At 53.0% G+C, this 10,107-nt stretch overlaps 1 protein-coding gene across 3 annotated transcripts in view; it reads left to right on the forward strand.

Annotated features, from left to right (window-relative positions):
* The window catches only part of CTNNBL1 (catenin beta like 1), a 47,273-nt gene extending 44,927 nt beyond the window's left edge, over positions 1 to 2,346 (forward strand). For all 3 annotated transcript variants that reach the window (XM_030288511.4, XM_072916977.1, XM_072916978.1), the window contains one exon: positions 2,097 to 2,346. In XM_030288511.4, the coding sequence (XP_030144371.1) occupies positions 2,097 to 2,185 (89 nt within the window). In that variant the 3' untranslated portion in view covers positions 2,186 to 2,346. The remainder of the gene's footprint in view (positions 1 to 2,096) is intronic.
* Positions 2,347 to 10,107: the final 7,761 nt, after the last annotated feature.

The raw sequence follows: 10,107 nt of genomic DNA on the forward strand, positions 1-10,107 counted from the left end.
TTTTTTTTAGCAGTCTCAGTGAAGTGGTGGAATTTTAAATAAAAAGTAAATACATAAAATCTTGGTTGGAGATTTACTTTTTTAAGCCTGATTCTGGGGGTTTTATCTGGTGTCTTCAAGCTGCTAATGCTTCAAATGAGCATTAGCAGCTGTCATAACCCAGTAAACATTCTGCATTGGATTAACTGGAGTTTTAGTCTTACAAAGTCTAGATGTTTAGGAGAAATGCTGAGCTTTTGGACAAGGTAAGAAGAATTTGTGTCTTGTTTTTGTTTGTGGTACAAAGGAAGGGCAGTGTCATTAGTGGCACTCAGTGGCTCCCTGCTTGAGCCCTAGTCCAAGCAGTCTGGCCGTCCTTACAGCTCGGGGCAGAGCTGCTGGCTGTGCCAGGCTTGGAGACTGTGGCTGTCCCTCACTGGGCTTGGAGAGGCCACTGCAGGTGGGAAGTGTTGCCCTTGGGCTGCAGTGAACTCCAGCACTCGCATCCACTGCAGCTCCAGAGGCACTTACCCTGATGGAGCATGGAAGGGACTGCTGGGGACAGAGCTGGCTCCTCCACCAGCCCCAGTGCTCAGGCTCTGGTACTGCCTGAGGGGACAGGGGAGCCTGAGCAAAGTGCCAGCCTTGGCTGGGGAGGGGACCCCGTCCCTGTGCACTGGGATGATCTCGTGCCCGAGGTTTGGATCCCCAGTGCAGCCCCAAGCCCACACAGCACAGCAGGGCCGGGCTGCCGTGCAGGAGTCGGTCCATACACAGGGAGCTACAAGGAATCTGTCTTTGTAGCAGCTTTCTGCTGCTTTTAAGAGCTGTGGAGAGAAGCTCCTCCACTGAGAGAAGGTGCCCTGAGCTGGTCCCTTTGCTGAGACAGTGGGCAGCTCAGGTTCGCCTGCAGCAAACCTCAGCATTACCACCTGCTCATGTTACAGGTACCGGAGCAGTTTATAAATATTAAAAATATTTTTCCCAGAGGCTTGGCAAAGAACTCTACTGCTTTTACATGGAGAAGGAGAGAGAAGAGAGAGTGTGTTCACACAGGAGGGAAGACTCCCACATCAGCTAACTTCTGCCTGTCCTCACTGCTTTCAGTGCTCCTGTAACAAAGGCTTTGATGGAGCTCAGAGCGTGTAGCTGTGCTAAACGTATAAATATTAAAGCAAACTTTCTGCAGCAACTTACCATTCAGGGCTGAATACAAGCTGTTCTGTTTGTTTGGAAGGAGGAAAAGAATGCAAGCAGGCGGAGGCAGGGAAGCACTGTCTGAAGCATCAGCCTGCTCCTGATTCCTCAGATTTGTTCAGCTCCTTGCTCCTGCAGCTCAGAACCTGCTTTTTATATTTTCTTTTTAAACCATCTTTGAAATTGCAGGTTCTGGTTGCAGGAAAGAAGGAGGGAATTGGGAGGGGATGAGAGCTGCCAGCTCCAAATGAATATCAAGAAGGACAGCTACAGAGGGAATGTTTAGTTCTGTGGTGTTTGGCCAGGTGCATGGATGGGCAAGACCGTGGTCAGGGTCTGGTGTCCTCTGCCTGATGACAAGTAGTTTGGTTTGTAGTTAAATATGAATTGGTGGCTTTTCTTCTGTGTGGTTAAAAGCACTGGGTAGATGGAGGAATTGGGGTCTCCTCAGCAAAAATCCTCGTTCAGGACGCTTGGACAGCAGTCAGGTTAAACCCAGGACTGGGACTGATTGACAGTTGTCACAGACCCCACTTGACCTTCCCTGATGATGCTCAGTGTCCAAAGGGACCTGGGAAGCTGGTGATTTGCAGTGATTTATGGTACTGTTTGCATTTCTTGGGCATAATGCCACGATTCCCATGGCAGGGAGTGGGTGCTGCTGTCTGCTTGGGCCAGAGCAGGGAGCTCTCTGTGTCTGTCTGCCTCAAAAGCTTTAATGAGCATCAGCAGGTGTTTGTTATGCAAAGCTTTAACCCTGGGGATGGGCAGGAAAACCATCAATGCTCCTTGCATTAATTCCCATTTGGCTGTTCACTGTAGTGTGGGTGTAGATTCCTCTGTGGTGTCTGCAGGAGTTGCTGTCCTTTGTTTGCTGCTGTTGCACTCACAGCCTGTGTCCCTCTGCTCTCTTCCTGCAGAGTACGCGGAGAACATCGGGGACGGGAAGAACCAGGAGTTTCGGGAGAGTGAGCAGAAGAGGATCCTGGATCTGCTGGAGAATTTCTGAGGACCTGGGAGACACCTCTGTGTCTGCCCACAAGGAATTGGCGCCAGTTCTCCCTCCTCCTGGCCCTCCTCCAGCCTCTATTGCACGATGAAAGTGATGTTTCTATGAAACTGCTTCTAAATGGGATTTGGGAGATATTAAAGATAGTTTGCTTTTTTTTTTAGTTCCTGGTTTGTTATTTCAGCAGTGTTCTGTGACTGGGGCTGCAGCTGCATACCCAGCACAAAGCCAGCATGAGGTTCTCATCTTTTTTATCTTTTTCCCCCTAAATCAAGCTGCCAAGGATCAGTGTGAAACAATACAAATGTATATGTGGCAGGGAGGGCAGAGAGGAAGCCTGCATGGCTCGAGAGACTGTTGGCAGGTTATTCCAGCCTGATCCATTAATGAAAATGTACAAGCCTTGCTCTGATGGGAACCAGGGAGAGGCTGAGGTGGTGGTGTGTGTCCAGTTCATCCCTTCTTCAGTGGCAGATAAAATCCAGGAACTGGCCATATCAGCCATTCCTGTTAAATCTTCCCAAAGGTGAGTGGGAATTGAAAGTAGGTTCTGGCACAGGCTGGTCACTGTTCCCTCCTGAAGAGGGAAAAGAGGGAATGAGTCCATTGGGGTTTTACCCAGAACTAAGAGTGAGGGGAGCTAAGCAGTGACATGCCCAAATTCCATTGCTTTCCTTTCACAGTCAGCTTTGGGTCTTGGCTGTGCTTGTTCAGTAGAAAACCAGTGTTGTGGTTCCTGGACAGGGAGCTTGGCTCTTGGAGCAGCAGCAAGTCCCTGAGAGCCGAGGGATGGCCCTGCCTGCCCTGGGGAAGGGGTCACAGCTCATTCTCATCACCCTCTGCAGCCTGGTGTGGTTTTGGGTGTCATTGTGCCAGACTCCAGTGCTTCCCTGAGCCGGGACTCCCAACTGGGATAGGAAGTAGCAGAGGATATTTTCCTGCATCCTCTTTTCTGCTGCTGAAGTTAATGACTGTCATCACAAGCCATCGTGGCTCCCGCAAGCTGGGCCGTGCCTAATTTAGGGAGATTTGCATGCTGGCAGCATTCATTTTTTATCTCCTAGAAAAATGCATTGTCAGGCAAGCTTAAAGGCTTCCTTCAATCCTGACTGCACAGGCACTGCTGGCCTGGCGCTATTGAACGCTGGTGTTCAGGGCATCAGCATGGAAGTCGTGGCTTCAGCTGCCACAAAAAGCTGCAAAAATACATTTTTTTTGTGCAGAACTTGTCAAATTCCTCATTTCTTTCTTATGTTTTCAATCTGCTTCCTTAAAGGTGTTTTTTCCTTTAGCTTTCAAGTGTGTTCAGGTTTTTACTTGAGTCTGGGAATTATTTCCTTTCCACACCAGTGGAGTTGTGGTCAGGGCTGATCTCTGGTTTTCCATGGAAGATAACTGGCTGTCCCCTCACACTGTGCTTGTGTTGGAGGAGCTGAGGAGAAGGGGAGGGATAGGGGTCTTAGAGAGAGAGTTTGAGGCAGAGCAGAAAGGGGACTTAGTGAATGTGGAACAGTTCCAGCTGAGAAGTGGGGCCATGTGTCTGGGGGAGAAAAGGGCAGTGAAGGTCTTGAGAAAACTTCAGTAAACTGCCTAAGGGCAAGGTAAGTTTATAAATCTGAGTGTCCATTTGAAACCTGATTTTGCTGTTTGCTGCACATGTGTGTATGCTTGTGGTCATTTCCGTGCACAGCTGGTGAGCTGCTGTGGGTGTGCAATGCATGATCCCTTCTCTGAGTTGGCTCCTCTCAGATGGGGAAAAGAAAACCTCCTGCAGCCTCTGCTGGGAGGGAGATGGTCACAGCCACAGTGGGTTGTGCCAGTGAGCTCACATTGGAAGCTCTCGCAGCAAGGGACAGGGGCTGGAGGAACCAAAAGCGTGGTGGTGTGGTGTGTGGGTTCCCTGGGGAGCAGGAAAGGGTCCTGGCACTGCTCCAGCTGCCAGCAGTCAGTGCTGACTTGGATCAGGAGAAGGAATGGGCACAGCCTGTGATGGAGCCTGGGCCTTAGCAGCATCCTGGGAGGTGATGTTCCCTCTGCAGGGCTGGGGACATGGTGCCACCCCTGCACTGTCCATCGCAGTTCTCGGGGCGTGGTGTGCAGGAATGTCTTGCTGTGACTATTGTCTTCCCCAGCTGCAAGAAGAATTTGTGGAATCAGGGAATGGCAGTGTGCTCGTCCCACCCAGGCCAGCCACTGTCCTTGTGATGGATGAGGGTGCTCCAGATGTTGCTGAGGAATTTGCGCAGAGATGGTTCCTGCAAATCAGGCTTTTACAAGGTGGATGAGGAAGTCCAAGCTCTTTCAGAGGGAGGAACCCCACTGCTCCAAAGGAGCCACGTTGATTTTGATCCTGGTAGTCACAGCAGGCCCTGCCAAGCACCCACACTCTGCCCCACACCCCACTGCTGGGAAACACTGGATCCTCTGCCTTGGTCCTTGGGATAGGCTGGGGGCCCACCTGGCACACTGTTATTAATTAAGGTAATTATTCAGCTTAATGTGCTGCTCTAGCCAGCTCATTTGTGCTGTCATATTGAGCAGCCTTGGAGGTGTGAGGACGGGCACCCCAAGTCTTGGCAGTTGTGGAGAAGGACGTTATTGTAATTGATGGAGGATTAAAAGGTGGAGCTAATAACAGATTTCCTTGAGGAAGCATCCACAGGCTGCACACGGGGATTTGTGCCCTGCTTTAACCCTGCTGGTTCTGTAGCCCTGGAACAGCAGGATCACTGTTGGCTTTTGAGTTCAAATTAAATGTGGATTCTGGGAGAAGATGTGGGATTGGCACAACCCACAGGCAGCACCTGTGGGACTCTGGGCTGCTGGGAGTGATGGCAGGGACTGGTGACAGGAGCCTGGTGGCCTTGGCTCCTCTGTGAGCCCTCACTGTGTTGAGCCACACTCTCCTGCCCACTCTGCTCTCAGAGTACCGGGCCAGCCTCAGGCACAGAGCAGCAAAACATGCAGGGACAGAGACCTCTCCCCATTGTACCTGTCCCTGGGCAGTGCTTTTTTGCCTCTGATTGTAAACAGATTTGACTAAAGAGGTAAATGAGACGGTAATTAGAGGGAACATGATGGATGGGACACTGGTGATGGGAAGCAGGAATCTTGCCCTCCAGGAGAAAGGAGCTGGGAGGGTGTTCTTCAGCAGAGCACCCGCGGTGCCTCAGGGTTCCCTCTGCAGCAGCATCCCGGGATGCAGCGCTGGGAGCTCTGCCCAAGGCTGCCCCAGGCTGGGACCAGCTGTGGGCAGGGATGAGCTGTCCCCCGGACATCTGGACTTTGCCTGGACTCCGATCCTGGTTCGGTGCCAGCTGCACGAGGCTGCTGAGCACCAGTGCAGGATTTAAAAGCAGGAAGGCAGCAAAGGATGAGGGAGATGCTGTCCTCAGTCTGTGGGGTCATCAAGCACCTCTGCCCCATGGAGGTGCTTGCCCCAGTGGGGTTTGGTTGGGGCTGGGGAAATCTGTGGCAAGTGTGGGAGAGGGGAGGGAGAGGGATGGTGACACCATCCATGCCGTGGGTGGCAGGGTGGGAGCCCCAGTGCTGGCAGTGTCAGGGGGATGGGAGCGCTGGTTTGCTCCTGCTGGGAGTGGCAGGAGCTGCTGGCATTTCCCCCTGGCCACGGGAGACAGGCACGGACCGTCCTCACTGTGTGTCCAAATCCATCTTCAGCTGCGCTCCCAGCTGAGCCTCCCTAAATGGGGAGAAATGAGTGTAAATCATGGCTAAAGAACATCTCCTGATATCCCAGTGGAGGGACTGAGGCTGTGCTAAATACAGAGAGAGGCTGTCAGCACTGGGAACAAACCATCGGCTGCGAAATAAGTCACTTACACTATTGATTTTTTTCAATATTTTTTTTTCTTTTAAGGCCTTGCTCTCAGGGAAAGCTTTTCTCTTGGGGCAGGAAGTTATTTGGAGGGGGAAGGGCTGGTTGGTTTGTGGTATTTTTTGTTTGTTTTTTTATATTTAATTTTTTTGGTGCTTAATTGTTTGGAAAGAGGGAACTGTTTCACGATGACAGACACCTGTGATGTTGCTCCTCTCCATCAGGAACCTGGCAGTGGGTTCTGCAGAGGAAGGAGTTAATGGCCTGGAAATGGGCTTGAATTCTCTGAAGAAATAATTCTTTTCATGTGATTTTCTTCTGAATTTTATGCTTTGGAGACTTCCCTGTGCAGGGGCTGCTCTGGGTAGAGGCCTTTCTGTCCCAAAGCCCCCATGTGCTGGGGAGGGGGAGGCGGTTCCTGCTGCTTTTCCCACATCATTCTGGGACTTGCAGGGTGAGGGGCCAGGGACACAGGGCTGTGACCATCCCAAAACCAGCAGGGGGACAAAAACACCGTGTGTCCCTGCCCAGAAATGCTCCCACTGCTCTCCCAGCCAGGTCGTGCCACTGGGAAGGACTGTGCTGGCAGTGACATAAGGATCCCGAGGTGGTGCTGGTGTCTTGAGCAAGGTTCCCTCTACCCAAAAACCCTCTCCTGCTCAGTCTGTTGTTTTTGATGCTGTTGTGGCTGTCGTGCTGTGGGTGGGTGGGTTGTGTTTGCTCACCTGAGCTCCCACTCGCTGCCTCCCTGGCTGCTCCCTCCCTGCAGCGGGGGATCCTGACAGGCTGCCTGCATGGCTGGCTGTGCCCGCGATGATTTGTGGAGGAGCAGGCTCTAATGTTGCCTGGCGGGAGCATTGTTTTTCTGCAGCGCACGCAGACCTTTGCAAATAATCTAATAATGCAGGAATGTCAAACTTCAGCTGTGGAAGGAAATCCTTTTATACAGGAATTGTCAAGTCTCTAAACAAGTATCAGAAATGAGCCCAGTATCAATGTGGAGGGTGTTTATTCTGCCCGTCAGAGAGATGAACAACCCAATTCACTCTCCCAGGCAGACGCAAATTCGAGCATTGGCTCCTGGACCTCAGGAGAGCTCAGTGCTGAGCCTCGGGGTGCCCCTGCATGAACCCTTGAAGAAGTGAATTTCAAAATAATGCATGAGGCAGACCCCAGTGCTTCCGCAGCTCTGGGGTTTGGGGTTTGAGGTTTTTTCCTTCTATTTGCTTGGCAGGTTTTGCTGTCAAAAGGGAACATGAGGTGTTGGCTTTGGAATGAGCACAAGCAGCACTCAGGAGGCAGCAGGAAGGACCAGTTCTTTTGCTTTCATTCTGGGTGTCCTTGGGTAACTCCAGGTTAGTGTCCCCAGGGATGTTCTTTGTGCCCCTCAGGGTCTGGGTGTCCCATGAGGTGCTGCCGATCTGGCTGACCCCCATCCCCTTCCAACCCCATCCAGCTCTTCTGAACTCCACTGCACCCTCCAGCTTTGCAGGTTGCCTTTTCCTGATGGACAGGTGTCCCGGGGAATTCACATGCAGACCTCACGGGCACACGAGCTGTGACCATGGTGGATGTGGTGCCTCTGGGATCTTTGTGGTTCCACTGCATGAAGTGCCCGCTGCTTTCCTCCATCTGGCGAGTGCCCCCCCTGAGCAGAACGGAGCAGTGGGCAGGAACCTGGCACTGACAGAGATAAGGAGTGTTTCATCCTCGAGAGCGAGTCCCTGAGCCCATTCTGCTGAAAGAGAAGCCCTGTGAGGGAGGCGCCGGCTGTTCAGAGCAATAACGAGTGGGCAGATAAGGGACCCGGGTGCCGGGCTCTGCTCCTGCCTCTGTGTGTGAGTGACCCCCCGTGTCCCTGTCACACAACAGGGGGTTCTTCGGGGCTGCATGGCTGCACCTGCAGCAGCACCTGCCCGAGGCCTCGTCACTGCTGCATTAAAATTGAGGAGGAGAACCAGAGCTTCCCAGCGCGCTTCAGACACGGGCACTGGCACTTCCCTGTCTGCTGGGTCCTGCAGAGCCCCAGTACCAGTTTTTTATCCACTGTGATGGCACAAAATCTGCTGGAAATGGGACTTAATTCAGGCTTTGCCTCTGGAGGTGTTCCTGGCTCCAGGAGGAATTTATGCTCTTTGCTTCCTCCTGGCATGATTTAAGTATCTCGGATGGTGCACAGGCGGGTTTCAGCCCTGGAGAGCTGCATGGCCTCGGCCTTCAGCAGGGGATGTGCTGCCCTTGTGCCAGGGTGCAGGAGCTGGGCTGGAGCCAGGAATCCCTGCCCATGCCTGCAATGTGCAGTCACCCCTGGGTGACATCTCCAGCTCTTGCTCTGGCTACACCTGTGGGTGGGTTCTTTGCAAAGTGGGATGCCAAGTCTGGGGGAGCACAGATTGTAGCTGCCACTTCACTGTGGGCTTGTTTTTATTCCCTTGCAGGCCAGTGGCAGAGGATGGTCCCTGGGCCACACAGCAGCCACAAGACAGGGCCAACTGCCCAAAATGTGGAGCACATGAGTGCTTGGCCTTTGCTGCTTCTCCTGTTGCACAAACTTCATCTTTCAGTACATGAACTCTGTCTTTCAGTGCAAGAACCCCCTATTTGAGGGCTTCACAAACCCCATCCCTTCAGTACAGGAATCCCTCTGTTTCGTGCCTCTGGGAGATCTGATGCTTTTGCTTTGTCAGGATCCAGCCCAGAGCTGCTCCCTGACCCAGCTGTGTTTGCTCAGCAGCTCCAGGCAGCTTCACCTCAGGACACCTGAAGTCCTTTGCCACTGCTGCTGTTGCCATCCCAGAGTGAGACCCTCTGATCCCAGCCAGCCATGGAAACTTCTAAATGCAGCCGGGCATGGCTGTGATGCCCATTTTCCTGTCACTGCTGCTCCCTCCTTCCCTCAGCTTTTAACTCCAGAGGGAGTAATGAACTTGGGCAGAGATCAATGCTCTGCTCTGAGCCAGGCTTTATTCTGACATGCAGCAAATGCTGTAGCAGGAACAACTTTTTTTTTTTTTAAATTATTGATTAGTAACGCAGGTAAGAGGCAGCACAGCTCCTGGCCAGGGACCTGCCTTGCTGGAGGGGAATGGGAAGAATACCCCCCACTCTTTCTGGATCCCTGCCAAGAGAAAGCTGAGGAAATACAGTCAGTATTTTCAATTCCAATTTAAAGAATCTCTTTGCAGCCAACATCTGTCATCTCATGGCAGAAAACACCTGAAATAATCTGATTTTTTCTTCTGTTTATCTAGAGAGCAAGTAATATCCTTTTGATTGCTCTGTTGCATACAGATACTCTTGTGTGAGTGATGCCTGCTCTGTGCCTCCCCTGGTGCTGAGGCCAGTGTTTAGGACAGTGACACGGCACCGCTGGGCCCCTTGGTGAATTTTAGGCTTTTCAGAAGAGGTGTATGAATTGCACAGGTGCTGGTGCTGTGGTTGTGACCTGCTGTGATGCACAGCTCTGGAAGTGTTGGTGCTGTCGGTGGATTTGGCCTCAGGATTTATGCACCCAAAGGGACATTGGGATCCTAGCGGTTCCATGAAATCCCGCTCGTGTCAGGAGCAGGGTGGCCGTCCCACCTCTCTCTGGTGCCACCAGCCACACTCCAGCCGGGCTCTGAGCGTGTGTGTGAGCTTCCAACCCACCCCAGCTGCAGGATTTTTGTTTTGAGATAAGTCTTGCACAGTCTGGGACAGCGATCAGGGTACACGTGGGGACGGACGCGTGTCCTTGTTCTTCCCCAAAAACTGCCCGAAGTGCCCCCAGCCTGGCACTTGGGGTGAAGCCGGAGCACCGGGCACCGCACCCGCCGGGCACTGCCCCTCCGGCACCGCATCTGCAGACGCTGGGGCCGTGCTGGGATGAACTGGATCGAACTGGGCTGGGCGGTACCGGGCCGTACCAGATCGAGCCGGGCCGTGCCGTGCCGTGCCGGGCTGGTCGGGCAGAGCCGCGTTCCGCGCCGGGCGCTGTCCCGGGTGCTGAAACTCCCCCGCCGGGACCGGCGGTGCCCGGGGTCTCGCCCCGCGGGGACCGGGGACCGGGGCCGCCACGGAGAAACCTTTCCCGGTGCGGGACCTGTGC

This window comes from Taeniopygia guttata, chromosome 20 (genome assembly GCF_048771995.1).
Source record: "Taeniopygia guttata chromosome 20, bTaeGut7.mat, whole genome shotgun sequence".
Taxonomy (NCBI): domain Eukaryota; kingdom Metazoa; phylum Chordata; class Aves; order Passeriformes; family Estrildidae; genus Taeniopygia; species Taeniopygia guttata.